Source organism: Lepidochelys kempii, chromosome 11, assembly GCF_965140265.1.
Source record: "Lepidochelys kempii isolate rLepKem1 chromosome 11, rLepKem1.hap2, whole genome shotgun sequence".
Taxonomy (NCBI): domain Eukaryota; kingdom Metazoa; phylum Chordata; order Testudines; family Cheloniidae; genus Lepidochelys; species Lepidochelys kempii.
In genome coordinates, this window is record NC_133266.1 from 10,846,869 (window position 1) to 10,864,022 (window position 17,154).

General features: G+C 43.0%; 2 protein-coding genes across 3 annotated transcripts in view; one reads left to right on the forward strand and one right to left on the reverse strand.

Annotated features, from left to right (window-relative positions):
- Nucleotides 1-7,969, forward strand: part of SEC22A (SEC22 homolog A, vesicle trafficking protein) — a 47,783-nt gene extending 39,814 nt beyond the window's left edge. Inside the window, exon 8 of the mRNA XM_073305121.1 lies at nt 3,989-7,969. Coding sequence (XP_073161222.1) covers nt 3,989-3,991 — 3 coding nt within the window. The 3' untranslated portion in view covers nt 3,992-7,969. The remainder of the gene's footprint in view (nt 1-3,988) is intronic.
- The window catches only part of ADCY5 (adenylate cyclase 5), a 334,442-nt gene continuing 324,374 nt past the window's right edge, over nt 7,087-17,154 (reverse strand). For both annotated transcript variants that reach the window (XM_073305114.1, XM_073305113.1), the window contains 4 exons: nt 14,730-14,993; nt 14,131-14,335; nt 11,596-11,720; nt 7,087-8,865 (listed from right to left, as the gene is read on the reverse strand). In XM_073305114.1, the coding sequence (XP_073161215.1) occupies nt 8,737-8,865; nt 11,596-11,720; nt 14,131-14,335; nt 14,730-14,993 (723 nt within the window). In that variant the 3' untranslated portion in view covers nt 7,087-8,736. The remainder of the gene's footprint in view (nt 8,866-11,595; nt 11,721-14,130; nt 14,336-14,729; nt 14,994-17,154) is intronic.

Genomic DNA, 17,154 nt, shown 5'->3' on the forward strand with positions numbered 1-17,154 from the left:
AAGCTTTTGACACTGTCTCCCACAGTATTCTTGTCAGCAAGTTAAAGAAGTACAGGCTAGATGAATGCACTATAAGGTGGGTAGAAAGTTGGCTAGATTGTCGGGCTCAACGCGTAGTGATCAATGGCTCCATGTCTAGTTGGCAGCCGGTGTCAAGTGGAGTGCCCCAGGGGTCGGTCCTGGGGCCGGTTTTGTTCAATATCTTCATAAATGATCTGGAGGATGGTGTGGATTGCACTCTCAGCAAATTTGCGGATGATACTAAACTGGGAGGAGTGGTAGATACGCTGGAGGGCAGGGATAGGATACAGAGGGACCTAGACAAATTGGAGGATTGGACCAAAAGAAATCTGATGAGGTTCAATAAGGATAAGTGCAGGGTCCTGCACTTAGGACCGAAGAACCCAATCATAGTATCATAGAACCCAATGCACAGCTACAGACTAGGGACCGAATGGCTAGGCAGCAGTTCTGCGGAAAAGGACCTAGGGGTGACAGTGGACGAGAAGCTGGATATGAGTCAGCAGTGTGCCCTTGTTGCCAAGAAGGCCAATGGTATTTTGGGATGTATAAGTAGGGGCATAGCCAGCAGATCGAGGGACATGATTGTCCCTCTCTATTCGACATTGGTGAGGCCTCATCTGGAGTACTGTGTCCAGTTTTGGGCCCCACACTACAAGAAGGATGTGGATAAATTGGAAAGAGTCCAGCGAAGGGCAACAAAAATGAGTAGGGGTCTGGAACACATGACTTATGAGGAGAGGCTGAGGGAACTGGGATTGTTTAGTCTGCAGAAGAGAAGAATGAGGGGGGATTTGATAGCTACTTTCAACTACCTGAGAGGTGGTTCCAGAGAGGATGGTTCTAGACTATTCTCAGTGGTAGAAGAGGACAGGACAAGGAGTAATGGTCTCAAGTTGCAGTGGGGGAGGTTTAGGTTGGATATTAGGAAAAACTTTTTCACTAGGAGGGTGGTGAAACACTGGAATGCGTTGCCTAGGGAGGTGGTGGAATCTCCTTCCTTAGAAGTTTTTAAGGTCAGGCTTGACAAAGCCCTGGCTGGGATGATTTAATTGGGGATTGGTCCTGCTTTTGAGCAGGGGGTTGGACTAGATGACCTCCTGAGGTCCCTTCCAACCCTGATATTCTATGATTCTATGAAGGGGAACCAGGTGCCCAAGACCAAGGTAATTTACAGAGAATGGAATCAGTCCTAAATGAACAGCAGTGGTATGTATTTTTTGATGCACTCTTTATTATAATGTCTCTTTCTAAGACCTATGTAATTAAGAGGCTGAAAATATCTTGGTGCATGTGGGATCTAAGATAATTGTTGCAGGGGAGTGCTTTGCCTTTGAACCTTTTTATTTTTTTTTTTCATTCATCCAGCAAATAGAATGGGGATGCATTTGTTTGGTCTTGTATGTTCCCATTATGACAATTTTGTTGGTATTTTGGGGCAGTGTGGGAAGGAAAGTAAGGAGGAAGATTTGAAATTTAAACACAGGAAGAGGCGTACCTGCAGGAATACAAGGATTTCAATAATGTTAGTTAAACCCTTAGTTTTAAACAGCTGAGACTACCCACTGCCAAACAACACATGTTCCATTAGATTGCAGTGCACCTTTTGAAATCAGGACACCTGAAACACCCAAATAAATCTTTCACTGTTTTAAACTTGGGGTTTGAAATATGGATATTGTGTGTTTAGTACAAACTAAAGCTTTCATCTTTTCAACACACTCCCTTAAGCCAAAAATTCTGGGGTTTTTTTTGGCTTTGGGGGTTTTTTTGTTTTAAAAAAATGTGCAAAAATCACTCGGGAACTTTAATTTGTTATGCTGATACATCTAGGACCCAATCCGACTCCCAGAGAAGTCAGTAGAAAACCTCCCATTGACTTGATTGAGTGCAGCTCCCTCTTAAGCCTAGTTCTGATGAATTTAATGGTGCTTAGGTCTTGAGTGAATTTCACCCAGAGGAAATTGGAGTTGCTTCTTGTTGGGGAAAAAAGAGGTCATGAAGAAGTAATTGTACAGGTTACTTATGGAAGCAGCCCAATGCAAGTCAATGGGAATACTAGCATGTGTATTGAATACTTACATGAACGTGGGTTGCAGGATTGGGCTTGGTATTTGTAACTTCTGCAGTTAATGAATAAACTGTTTGCAAGATAGTGCTTTTAGCTCATTATCAGGAAACTGAACAATTAGCATTATAAACCTGCTCTGTTGGAAGGTCTAAAATAGTTCTTCTACCACTACTCAGTTCACCTCAGTTGTAGTACTAAAAATGCTATTAGGAAGTACCTCTTTGTTCTAGTCTTGTGTCCTTATGCAGATGTAGGCTTTTCTGCCCTGTCCGTGGCTGCTGATGTATCAGTCTGAGAAGTCTTGCAAGTGTCTGTTTTTCCTTTTAATCTTCTTTCTTTACCCCTACTTTTCAAAGGATGCTCTCCCTTGCTGTAACATCTAGAACCATTACTGTTACTAGTGGCATAAACAAACTGCTGATTTAACAGATGTAATGAGCAAATACAACTGTCAGACAGATTTAACTATGCTTGTTGAAAAAATCACAATTTACAGTGAAGAGATGATGTCTACTCTCCAGCTGTGACAGTTCCTCACAAATTCATTACTAAACATGTAAGCTAGTAATACGTATTAGAAGATGTCCAGAACTGTTTTTATGCACAAACTTCATGTGAGTAGTTAGAATATTTGAACTTTTTCTATGCACGGGTTTGGAAAATGCACCCTGTTATGGGCCACTGAGCCACTGAAGTCAATGGCAAAATTTCCCTTGACTTAGTGGGGCCAAGACTGTGCCCACTGGATCTCATCCAGTACTCACTGAAGTCAACGAGACATTCCATTGACTTCACTAGATGTTGGATCAGGTTCATGAGGACAGATTCTGTACTGGTTACAGTCCAAGTCTGATTCAAATTGGAGTTGTGCAAGGAAAAGGGCCTGATTCTGATAGGTGCTGGGTGCATTCAGTGGGACATCAGTGGAAGCTGAGGCCACTCAGCGTCCTATTAGAGGTTAAGCTCTGAGGCAGACTGGATCCAGTATATGCAAAAAGAATGAAAATAAACAAAACCTGAGTCCATTCAAATTTGATTAATTAGGAATGTTCAGATGCCTCACGAGAGCTTTTTAAAACACACGTAGTTTTGTTTATTATTGTTTCCCTGTGTGTTTCCTGACCCCTTTCATGGTACTGTGGGGTATTTTTTCATTGATTTTTTTTTTTAAATACCTGAATAAAAATGTGAAACTTTTAAGCATCTCTCCTACAGATGGTTAAATTTTTTTTGTTTGTTTTTTCTTTTTTCTCTCCAGCAACCAGCCTTTTCTCAGGCACTGAACAATAACCAGCCCTCTCTGTTTTGTGCTTTTTCTAGCCATCTTTAGTGGGTTAACTACCCAAACGTGCATAAAATGTAGAATAATATCAAAAGTCTCTAGAAGAATACAGTTTTTGGTTTGTTTTTTTTGGTGGAAGTTTGAGTATGTAGTTGGTAATGTATCAGGTTCAATCCAATCACTTTTTTGTCCTAAAGAACTCATTTTCTCTGCATCAAATGACTGAGGAGAGAGAGAGACTTTAAAACAAGTGTTCTGTCAGGTTTTTTTAAATGGTGAGGTTATTCATCACCCATTGCTGTATCTTTAATAATCAGTAGTTTCTTTAGCAAAGAAGAAATGACATCTGTTTAGGCTTCTCACCCCCCCACCCCCCAGAATTGCTTTTTTGAATCCCTGATTATCTATTAAGTAGATATGAATTAACATTTACAAACACTAAACATACGCTCTTTTGGCTTGGCACTTGGCAAGACTATAACAGCAGGAAAGCAACATGTTTGTGTATCAGCCACCCATTGTAAAAATGCATGTGTGAATGCTAGTAGTATTAGTGATTTTGCATAATTGAATGCGTTGCAGAGACATTTTACTTTTTTTTTTTTTTTTTTTAGTGATCGCGGAAGAAAGCCCCAGCAGTACTCTGATCCTGCAATTAGATCCATAAGGGCACAGGAATCTGCTTCTAGAATCCCCAGTAATTTCAATAGGGGTCTGCTTGTGTGGATCCATCTGCATAATTGGGACAAAAAAATCTGTAAACTTCGCCATCTCTAAGTGATTTTACAGGGGTTTTACATATGAAATTGTATTCATCACGTACGCAGCTCCATTGACCCCATTGTTAAGTGTAAGAGAGATTGGATAATATATTGAGAGGATATAATTATTCATGATGGGACAAAATTAAGACAAGGAAAATGTAGGCTCAAGATCCTGAAAAACTTCCTGACAATGAGATGGATTAGGCTAGAGAATAACCTTCCAGGAGAAGTGGTGGAAGCTGTTTCTTGGCATACAAACATTAGGCTAGACAAAAAACACTGATATGTAGACAAAAGGGAAGAGTCATGCATGGGCAGGAAGATTATCTTGGAATTTGGGGTCTAATTGGACTTTTTTTTCTGTGAATTAATGTTCAGAAAGCACTTTCAAGATGAAGTCATCACAACAAAGCTATAAGTTGTTCACATTACAAAAAACCTCACGCTTGTCTAACGAGTTAGCTAGAAAAAAGTGACATGGGTTTTTTGGTTTCCTTCAGCTGCTTTTGGTCACTTTAGGTGAGAGAAATCCTAGTATCAGGTAAGTATTGGATACAGCATGCCCTCTCCTTAGCAAATTCTACTATCTCTGATTTTTATGATGCTATGTTTGGTTTTGGTTCTTTAAAGAAAAGTGGTGTTAACATAGTGGCTTGCCTGAAGTGTAAAATAGTTTGTTTCCAGCAGATGGCAATATTTGTATACCTCTGAGATTAAAAAAGGGAAATTCAGATTCTGGGGAAATGTAGCAAGTACAGTACTGATTGCAGATTTCTAGTCTAACACATTTCCCCCTCCCCCCGGGGCAAGATTCAAGATATCTTTACTCTGGCAGGAGGAATTCTATAACCAAAAGGAAATAGAGGTTATTTGAATTTATTCATAATGGTTATTTTTTTTTTTAAATTGTCCTTGTTTTCACTTGTAAAGAGTAAACTCAGTTAAAAAAAAATATCACTCTCCATGATAGGTTAGTCAATCTAAATCCATGCTCAGTACCAGGGCCTGACCATTTAGTGCTTGAAAAATTATACCTCTAAATCAGCTTTTTTAATATTCTGAGATATATTATGAACTCCAAGGTTGCTGTACCTAAGTCCTAGAGGCTGAAATCAGCAGGTTCCTCCATAGCATGCACAGGGAGAGAGCGGGCAGGGCTACACTAGAACCTTTGCAGCAGAGCAGCTGTGCCGCTGTAGGTGCTCTCAACTGCTGGGAGAGAGCTCTCCGGTCAGCTGAACGACTGCCACGGGGGCTGGAGCCGCTCTCCTGGTGCCACAGCACTATCCACACGGGCTCAGGGGGTGAGTTACACCAACACCAGTGGTGGTTCAGATGTTGCCTCAGGTTCAAGGCCTTGCTCCAATAAATACTTGAAGTGAAAAAGCTCCTTGGCTGTGGGGCAGCATCAGCACTTGTGTTGCTCGGCCCATGCCTACGAGCAGCCATACAGACGCAGACAGTGTTAGGACAACAGTGGTGCCTAAATGTTGGATATAAACACTTACATGCTTAAATCTCTTCGCGAATCTGGCTATTAGGTGTTCTTCTGAAGAAAACTAGTTCCCCTTCCAGTTGTCCTGGGGAGTTAGCGTGGTAACAGAATGTGGCATTCCAACCTTGCTCTCAGTGCTAGGAGGTATAGCTTGACCCCTTAAACAGAAGTGCCTCATCCTTCTAATGCCTAGGCATGTTAACAAGTCTGTTCCTTAAAATTGTGTTGTACGTCACACAAGCTAACTTTGAAAGTAGAAGCAAACAAATCATGTGCAGCAAAACTCTAGCATTGTAGGTAGGGTAGCTATTTCAAAGTAAGATGATTTACTAGCATCTATTTAAATATGCCAGCTATAACCAGGCTTTCTGATATTGGCTCCAATTTACCTTAGGCAGTTCCTCAATACACAGTACACACATAGTGGGGCGTTCATAGTACAAATAAGAGGATCTGTGCTTAAATAGTCTCACAGTAGATAACCTGGATTGGGCAATGGGTCACAAAACTCCATTCAACTAGAGTTCTAGGTTTTCTATACAGAACACATCAGTTACATTACATTTAAATATGGAACATTAAAATTTGTGCATAATTATCATCTGATGCACAATTATGGCTCTTCACAAGCCAGCTAGATCTTAAATAAAACGTAGAACAAAGCCATGTTACCAGTGAAACAGTGTTTAATATAGTTAAATTACTTAAATAGATTTCAATTTCCATGGGAAATCATAACGGTATCAATTTTTATAGGAGCTAAAATAAAGAGTGTGTATACCCCTTGAAATGATCATGACACACTGTCAACAATCACAGTCAGAGATACTGGGGACTCGAAATATCATTGACAACACAGCTGCGCAAGGTGGAGCAGTAGACTGATCAAAAGTTAAGAATACAGACTTTAGTAAAGTAGAAAGCAAACCTAAATATGAATGTACATCATGAAGATAATAAAACTCACTGAGTGGTAGAAAGGGATAGAAGGGGGAAGGGAAGGGAGTGGTCATTGTGCCATGTAACAAAAGTATTTTGCAAATCAGAAAATGCAAAGCAGCAAAAGTATAGTACAAGGGCAGACTTGGCAGTTTTACAGAAATCAATATACTATACTTTTCAAGGATGTGGCCTATTAAAGGGGAAAAGGAAGGATCACAGGGGTGCCATTTAAGCTCAAGTTTAAATGGCTGGATGCTAAGCAACATAGTAAATTAATTAGGACAGGCCCATGCATTTTAACTTACTCTTGTTGTAAAAAATAAAGTGAAACACTTATTTTATAAATCACCACTATAGTGCAATCATTAAGTTGTTAATACAGTAATTTTTGCCCTGAGAAGAGTTGAAAAGAACTTTACTGAATGTCAAAATATGAGTCATTTTAGTGATAGCCAAATTCAGTATCAAAACTCTCCCCTCATAGAATATAAAAAATAGGGCTTTAAAATGCTTTTTAAAAAATAAAATAGCAAGGGTTTATTTTTTACAAGTTAAAAAAGGTACATAAATCATAGCGAATTATTCATATACCCCCCCCCTCGCCCCCGGTAGTAAGAGGATATGTTCAACATGATATCTGTGTCACTCTAAAGATCTCCTGAATCCACATACAAATTATCCATCTGTCTTTTTAAAAAGACAGAATCATCTAACTCTTAAAATAGCTGTGAATCATTAATTTAATTAAATGTCTGCTACAAGATAGTCAACCTGGCAATGCAGTACATAGTTCTTTGTAAAGGCAAATGGCACTTAGAGTCTCTTGGTCACTTTTTTGTATTATCAGGCTTCTATTAATAGCTGCTGTGAGAAAATAATTTTAAAGGAATTGTTAAAGTGATCTTATTTTTGTTCCAGTGTGACAGTTTTTGCTACCTTCAGATGAAGATTTGCTTAGTGCTCTTCCCTGTTATGCTTGTCTGATATTCTCGACAGCTCAGTTATTTATCATGCCTCCTAATTCCATTCACTGCACTCTATCACCCCCAGCTGCATCTTGAATCCTGAAATGAACAGTTGTTTGTAATGATTATTGTACTTGATTTCTGTAGGGTTTTCTGAATTTTCACTTAAAAATGCATCTGACTCGGCCTGCAATCTCATCAAGGGTTGTTTGATTGTTTACTCTTAGTCTGAAAACTGCCAAGTCTGTATTCAGAGAATAATGCACGGAATGTTACATAGTTCTGCAGGTTATATATACACAACCCACCACACGCTGGTGTGGACAGACTTTTTTCTAATATATATAATTTACAAAATATAGAATTTGGTATATCTGTTAGATCTCCATGTTTTCAATATTATAAAATAAAAAATACAAAAACAAGAAAGTTGAGGGGGATTCCCCCTAAAGTGTCTCTTGTTTTCATCTAGTCTTTCACATGTAAACTGATATAGTGTATATATACCAAAGAAGAGCACAGAAGACTTTCATTTAATAAATATGTTTGCAGAGCCATGTTTCCTCATCTTGATCTTAGGTGTACCAGTCCTATTCAGAAGAGTAGTCTGTTAGCCATGTAAGGGGAAGGGGACAGTTTTATATGGCAAGGTGTCTTTTTCAAACTTAAAAACATTACCGATGCTGTTCTGAAAGGCCTTTTGTGTAGAATAGTGGGTGTCACTTTTAATTTTGAAAGCCTATCCAAACAGCCAATAAAAGAATAGGGGTACACTTGAAAGAGTTGACCGTATGGAACGGAAACATTATAGGAGTGCAAATCCTTTCCAAAATAATGCTTTGTAGTGAATCGTACATTCCTTCAACCAAGTAAAATTTTGTGTAGCTTCAATAAATATTTAAATATCTTATGTCCTATGCAGCAGCATCATTTTCAAAGCTCCAATTCATTTCTTTTATCTGGGAATTCTATAGAGGTGCATCTTTGGTCGATTTAGCACTCCACTGGGAATTAATCCACAGTGTTTTCTTTCTTCTGCACTGCATGGCATGTGGCTAAAGTTTGTTTGCTTGTCAGAACCATGCTCTAAAGTCGTTGCATGAAAAAATGCAACTGCGCTGTATTTTTGGGTCCAGAGCTAAACAGCAATTCTTCTCCATGCAAATACCATTTTTAAAGTTGTGCCATGGTTGCTGCTAACTGAGCGGTGGCCCTTCGTTTAGGAAGTAGGTGGTCATTTCTCCTTTACCCTTTACCTTAACGACCCCTCGACATTCCAGCTGATAGCTGTTGGCTGCTAAAACCTGGTACATGTCTGTTGTCACCTGCAGAGAAAGAATAGATTAGAAGTGATAGCAGAACTGATAAACTTGCTCTACCCATCTCTCTTCAGCCATGTAATCCGCACATGCAATTAATTTTGTTTTGTTAAAATTTTCTTATTTGTATCAACCAGTTTATAGGAAGGTGGCCAGCACAAGTTATGTAACTACTACAAGCTGCAAACGAGTTTCAAGGTCATATTGGACACATCAGCTGCTCTCCAGCTGAGGGTCATGATTCTAGAGGCTGGGAAGAAAATATTACTAGTAGTTCCATTTCATGAATCCACTATTCTTCTGAAGTTGATTTGCTAGAGGGGGAGGCCAGGTTACAAGGGATCACAATATGAAAAAGGTAAGTCAGAGTTATAAGCTTGCCTCTAGAACCCAGGTAAAGTGCTAGGTCATGATCCCAGAGGGGGGAAAGGAAATATCCCATTTCATGTCTCCAGTATCTGCTTACATTAAGGAGGTGGGGTGCAGATCACAATATGAAAAAGGTTAGTCATAGTTAAGGTTAAGATTCTGTCACAGGTATTTTTAGTAAAAGTTATGGACAGCTTGCAGGCAATAAACAAAAATGCTTAGGCTTGCAGATGCTCCAGCCCCCCCACTGCTCCTGTGGCAGGTGCTGACCATTGCTGCTCCAGCCCCTGGGGGACTGACCCAACCCCAACCGCTGCTCTGACAGGCCAGCTGTTTGGTGGCACCAGGGCTGACCGCTGGTTAGCTGTTCTGGCAGCCTCCATCCTGGCTGCTGCTCCAGTGGTCCCAGAGCCAGCTGCTGCCATTTGTTTTGGGGGCCACTGCTTCAGGGCTGGCTACTGCTCCGGCAACCCTGGGGCTGGCCGCTGGCCACCTGTTCTGGCAGCTGCTGCTGCTCTAGCAGCCCTGTCCCAGAAGAAGTAATGGCATCCGTGATCTCTGTGACAGATTCGTATCCTTAGTCATAGTACTAAGCTACTGCATCTAGAACCCAGGTGCAATGCTTGGCAATGTTCCTGTGAAAGTAGGGTGCGGTTAGGGAAGTAGGTTGGAAATTCATTTAAATTGTGGCCCCTATGAAGTAAACCCTTAAATGGATAATACACGACTCATGTCATTTCTCAGGAAGCTGCAAACAAACAATCAAACTGGAAACACACTAGGTGATCAAACTGGGTGAAAGACAACAAGGATTGTTCAGGCACTATCCCATTTCATTCTGCAGTTTAAGGCAGCTGCCATTCAAATATACCCATTTGTTACATAGAAGAACATTTTCAAGGGGGTATTTTCAAATTTTCAAATATATTTAGTTGCCTAAAGAAGCAGTTTAGGCTGCTTTTCTGAAAATCCAACTAGACACCTAACTACTTCTGAAAAGCTAGCCCCAAATCCTTTCAGTTTAGGGCCTAGCACCTGACATCTATACACAGAAAAGCTGATCCAGTCATCCTCTGGCAAGAGTCCACTGATTTTCTATTGCCTGATAGATCCTGAAATCTAACTGCACTCATTGTGTTAACTATCAGTGTGGGCAAAGTGACTGATAATTTTCTGAACTCTCCTTTGAGTATTGTGTTGTATATATGTCATACCCATCTATTTATCAGCTCACAATGCAGCTCATTAAAATATGGTCACTGCAGATTGATCTACCGCAGACTCTGTTCAGTGCAGAATTGTTCCTTACAACGTTTTCTCATGCTCTGTTCTCTGGGTTTATATGTTTCCACGTCTACCTTCATAGGGCTGGAAAGTCACCAGTCTAATCTGTTTTACTAGAGAGAAAACTGCTCACAGATATTCTTAGGTAGAAAAGTTTTAATAAATAGTGATCCAGTTAACTCTCAGTTTAGCTGAAAAACACACAATCCTCACTTGGATTTGGCATCATTTACTCTTATTGATGATTTTTATACCTCTGCAGTATGGTACTGAGGAATGATGATACACAACAGTGTTTAAGAGAAAACAAGACTGTATGTGCCATGTGACAATGGAAATGAATTGCTGGAAAGGTCACTCTCTTTGAACACTGAACAAGGAGCTTGATTAGAATAAGAAAGATTGCATTAACCTTAAAACTACTCTCTCTCTCTGCTTCTCTAGGGAAATGCCCCCACCGCCATGCCTGTCTGAAATCCTTCTACAGTTTTGAAGAAAGAGTATATATATACTCTCACAGAATACAGGGCATCATTGTGACAGAGAAAATTAAAGACATTGTAGTTTGTGAAAAATGCTGCTTACAACAGATAACAGTAGCCACAGAAACAAGTTTGTGAGGCAAGTCCTAGTAAACCAAAATAGCTCTAAGATTCTCCTTGCTTTTCTTTAGCAGTGAGGTTGTGTGGCAACAAAACGTCCTTTGGAGTAGGATATGGCTATAATTCTGTGTTAACATGTTATTTAGTTGCATGGGGCTCAACAATAAAGTCAATGGGGTGTAAGTCAGGGCAGAATTTGCCTCCTACTATACTTCTCCCAGTGCTTTAATAATAACCTTCACAACATCCCTACAACATACTAACCCCCAACTGAAAGATAGGGAAATGAATGAATTGTCCCAAGACCACATGAGTCAGGATCAGAACTCAGGATTCCAGGCTCCCAATACTGTGCTCAGGCCCCTTGTTCACCTCTCTCAACCTACTATCTAAAAGTTTGGCATAAAGTGATGAAATGAGATGGTTAGATTGAAAATCCCCTAAAAGATACATTTTGTGTTTTATGTTAATTAAAACTCACCTGAATTCTGTCAGGAACACCTGTACTGTCCATTCGACTGGCTACATTGACTGTGTTTCCCCAGATGTCATATTGAGGTTTGCGTGCTCCTATTACCCCGGCTACCACAGGACCAATATTTAACCCTAGAAACAGAAAAGAAACCCCAGTGCTTCAGGTCCATTGTCTATACACCATCACCAGACTGCTGCGCTGGGCATCACAACATGGGGAATAGATGGCCAGCCCTCTGTGGAGAAAGAGGTGGTTAGGGACTATTTAGAAAAGCTGGACATGCACAAGTCCATGGGGCCGGATGAGTTGCATCCGAGAGTGCTAAAGGAACTGGCGGCTGTGATTGCAGAGCCATTGGCCATTATCTTTGAAAACTCATGGCGAATGGGGGAAGTCCCGGATGACTGGAAAAAGGCTAATGTAGTGCCCATCTTTAAAAAAGGGAAGAAGGAGGATCCTGGGAACTACAGGCCAGTCAGCCTCACTTCAGTCCCTGGAAAAATCATGGAGCAGGTCCTCAAAGAATCAATCCTGAAGCACTTAGAGGAGAGGAAAGTGATCAGGAACAGTCAGCATGGATTCACCAAGGGAAGGTCATGCCTGACTAATCTAATCGCCTTCTATGATGAGATTACTGGTTCTGTGGATGAAGGGAAAGCAGTGGATGTATTGTTTCTTGACTTTAGCAAAGCTTTTGACACTGTCTCCCACAGTATTCTTGTCAGCAAGTTAAAGAAGTATGGGCTGGATGAATGCACTATAATGTGGGTAGAAAGTTGGCTAGATTGTCGGGCTCAACGCGTAGTGATCAATGGCTCCATGTCTAGTTGGCAGCCGGTGTAAGTGGAGTGCCCCAGGGGTCGGTCCTGGGGCTGGTTTTGTTCAATATCTTCATAAATGATCTGGAGGATGGTGTGGATTGCACTCTCAGCAAATTTGCGGATGATACTAAACTGGGAGGAGTGGTAGATACGCTGGAGGGCAGGGATAGGACACAGAGGGACCTAGACAAATTGGAGGATTGGGCCAAAAGAAATCTGATGAGGTTCAATAAGGATAAGTGCAGGGTCCTGCACTTAGGACTGAAGAACCCAATGCACAGCTACAGACTAGGGACCGAATGGCTAGGCAGCAGTTCTGCGGAAAAGGACCTAGGGCTGACAGTGGACGAGAAGCTGGATATGAGTCAGCAGTGTTCCCTTGTTGCCAAGAAGGCCAATGGTATTTTGGGTTGTATAAGTAGGGGCATAGCCAGCAGATCGAGGGACGTGATCGTTCCCCTCTATTCGACATTGGTGAGGCCTCATCTGGAGTACTGTGTCCAGTTTTGGGCCCCACACTACAAGAAGGATGTGGATAAATTGGAGAGAGTCCAGCGAAGGGCAACAAAAATGATTAGGGGTCTGGAACACATGACTTATGAGGAGAGGCTGAGGGAACTGGGATTGTTTAGTCTGCAGAAGAGAAGAATGAGCGGGGATTTGATAGCTGCTTTCAACTACCTGAGAGGTGGTTCCAGAGAGAATGGTTCTAGACTATTCTCAGTGGTAGAGGAGGACAGGACAAGAAGTAATGGTCTCAAGTTGCAGTGGGGGAGGTTTAGGTTGGATATTAGGAAAAACTTTTTCACTAGGAGGGTGGTGAAACACTGGAATGCGTTACCTAGGGAGGTGGTAGAATCTCCTTCCTTAGAAGTTTTTAAGGTCAGGCTTGACAAATCCCTGGCTGGGATGATTTAATTGGGGATTGGTCCTGCTTTGAGCAGGGGGTTGGACTAGATGACCTCCTGAGGTCCCTTCCAAACCTGATATTCTATGATCACCCAGGAGTCATGGGAGCAGGCTGTTCATCAGGCACATATATGAATGTTCCAAGGCTAGGCATTTCCCTTTTTAAATCCAGAAATAACCCATAAAACCTTCCAGCTGTGCAGTATGTTGTTTTTTAAAGCTGTGGGTAGATTGGGAGAAGTATATGCCACGGGGAAAAACAGGGTCTTCTATGTGATAATACAGAGTCCTGATGATTTCCTTAGCCTAAATATCACCTTAGGGGGTTGTCACATTCTTTTCCTTCTCATGTCTTCCGCTATTTTTAAAAGGAAATTTAATGTGCAGGTCAGGTGATAGAATGACAGGCCTTGAGACTGAAGTCTATGTCCACATAGCAGGTGTACCGGGGCAGTAACAATGAAAGATTCCCAGTCCTGCCCAGATGCCAGCGTGCCTCAACCTTCACACAGTACGAGCCTCTGTGACTGTTCAATCTTTGGCCTTGCTGCAGCCAACATCACTTCCCTACTAGTGCCAATCCTAGTGGTGGTTTCCGTAAGTGAACACTTGTCCTCAAAGAACTGGACAGACTCACCAAAGAAAAGCATCATAACTAGTTCTCTGTCCCAACAGGCCGGATTCACTGGAACCAGCGAACTTGTAGCTTTTAAATATAAATTAAGCTGCACTTTTAACTCTAGATGAAGTGGCCAGGTTGGAATGAACATCAATAAAAATTAATTCTGTAACCTCAATCCAAATATGTTACCTATTTTCATCTGGAAGTTGTTGAACGAATGCTCATTAATGTACTTCATTTGGTCCATTAACTTCATGGCAAAGTCAGCCAGAGCTTTGATGTGTGTTTTTCCCACCTTGTCATAAGTGGAGTCATTGAGGCCTGAAGCAGCCATGTACGTACTGCCAATGGTTTTGATCTTCTCCAGCTGCCGGAATTGATCCTCACTTATTATCTGTTTCACAGAAAGAGACCAAAGTTACAGAATAAGACTTGATGCACACTAATACATGCTGTTTAACTCATCCTTACAGCAACGAAGTATGGCATGGCACATCCACTATGAAAAATTGTATCAAGCGTGTCCGTGACTCTGTGGTCAGAGTCCATGGATCTCCAGCCAGGTAACAATATGTAATACACAAAGGAAGGACAATTATTTGTTGCTGCAGAAGAGGGTAAGGAAAAGAAAGTGACCTTAAACTAAAACAGGTTAAAGACTGAGAATGTGTGTGATGAGGACTGGACTGGTCCCATTGCTGCTTGACTTCCTTCTCATGAGGGAAGCGTTGAACTGATTCTGTTTGCTCTGTCAGTAGAACTAGCAAGATTAACGGTCTCTCACTCACTTCATCAAAGTCTGCAATAATTTCATTGAGGAGCCTCAGACATTCCACCCCTTCGTTGTTTGCCTCTAACTCCACGTAGAACTCCGAGAAGTTGCTGATGGAGGCAAACATGACAGCCACGCACTCACAGGACTGGTAATACAGCTCATCGTTTCGCCGCTCTTGTGCCAGGAAATGGGCTGCCACGTCCTTTGGCAAGATGTTGTGGAGGAGGCGTCTATTGTACGCCTGCAGCTCCTCCATTTCCTCTTTCTCTTCAGTGGCCTAGTTGAGAAAAGAGAAAGAGAATCATGCTGGCCATTCTAGTTGCTACTTGGGAGGAGAGAGAACTGAAAGTGAGCTCACAGAACCAGAGAGCAGAATATTAATGCACTTCAGAAACATGGCCATACTTGATGTAAACATTTGCCCTGTTTCTGAGCCTGCTCAGCTCCCACGAGGAGATCATTTCAATAGGGCCGAGGTAGAATCAGCACCTCACAGGATTGTACCCTTTGTCCCAGGAAACTCAGTTTGCATGAGGTTTGCTAATACATATGGATGCTCATGAAATGTAATTACAATTGAGCTTACACAAAATCAAGCTAGTCTATAGCTCTCTCAGTGAACCTGTTCAGAGTTCCTGTATTATAAGGGAGATCTTCACCATTGGAGTGCAATCCCCAGCCCACTCTGCGCTGACCTGCCAGAGTCTGGAATAGATGACCTTCAGGTCAGTCTGCAAAGTCTATCTGCTTTCCCAGGTATTTTCAGAAGGGGAGGAGGAATATGTTTGAGTGGATGGGAGGTTGAGTTGGAAGGGGTTGTGGAGGGGTGTTAGATTCTGAACATTGGCCTAGCGTGCATGGATTTTAGGATTTAGATGAAATGGAACCTATTGGATGGATGTACTTTCATAGGACGAGGAGGACACAATAAAATAAGAGAATAAGCCAGGGGTCTCAAACTCAGATGACCATGAAGGCCACATGAGGACTAGTACATTAGCCTGAGGGCCGCACCACTGACCACCACACCCCGCTGCCCCGGCCCCGCTCCCACTCCACCCCTTCTGTGAGGCCCCGCCCCTCCCAGGGGGTGCAGGGTGTGGCAGGGGGCTCAGGGCAGGGGGTTAGGGTGCAGGAGGCAGGTGGGGTGCGTCAGGGGCTCAGGGCAGGGGGTTGGGGTGCAGCAGGGGGCTTAGGGCAGGGAGTCGGGATGCAGGAGGGGTGTGAAGTGCAGCAGGGGGCTTAGGGCAGGGAGTCGGGATGCAGCAGGGGTGTGGAGTGCAGCAGGGGGCTCAGGGCAGGGGGTTGGGGTGCAGGAGGTGTGCGGGGTGTGCTAGGGGGCTCAGGGCAGGGGGTCAGGGTGCAGGAGGGGTTGGCTCCCTGCCTGCCTGTCCTGCTGATGTGCTGCTCCAGGAAGCGGCCAGGCACGGGGGGGGGGGGTGGGGGGGGCGGGGCAGTGTGTCTCCCCTGCAGCTCCCATTGGCTGGGAATGGGGAACCGCAGCCAATGGGAGCTTCGGGGGAGGTACCTGGAGGAGCGGCCAGGGCAACACACAGACCCCTGGGCCCCCAGGTCCTGGTCGCTTCCTGGAGTGGCACAGGGGCAGGGCAGGCAGGCAGAGAGGAAGCCTTCCCTGCCCCCGGTGCGCCCCGAGCTGGAGCCGCTTTAGGTAAATGCTAGGTAGGCGGGGGTGCCGCAGGGAGCTGGCGGGCTGCAGAAAATAACCCTGCGGGCCGCATATGGCCCGCAGGCCATGTGTTTGAGACCCCTGGTATAAGCTCACTATGTGACTCAGACTTCACGGATAATCCTTCTGAGTTCTCCTTGTAAACCTAATTAGTACCAGCTTTGCAGTCAGTGAACTCCACTGATTTCACTGGAGATGCTCCTGTGAGAATGCATCAGTCCGGCATACATTGTGCCTCTTCCGTCACTACCATCTGGTAATCGCTGTCTTCCCTCCCCACCCCCCTGAAAAACCACAAAACAAAAGGAAGGAAGGAAGGAAATCTGTACAGGCAGTAAGTGTGAACTGTGTGGCTAATACACAATAACCACTGAACTGCCCTCCTCACAGCAACATCAAACAGCTGTCCCAGGTAGTGTGCGCTTTCACTCCTCTGGAAACCAGGACTTCAGTGATAGCTTCCTGACACTGTGAACCTGATTTATACAAATAAGGCCACTTCTGGAATGTGATATTTCCAGGTCTGACGCGAAAAACAGGAACATGGAATCTACAAGGGCCAATTAGGTCTGCTTTCCTGCATGGAAAATGCTTAGATCCATCTGGAGAAGCAACACTATCGAAGGACTGAGCACAGGATGGGAACTCTGAATACTAAACTTGGCTCTGTTCTGAATCGTGGAGCAGCCATGGGCACGTCCCCTCACCTCTCTTTTGTTTCCTCATTTATAAACTTGAGGTAACAATATTT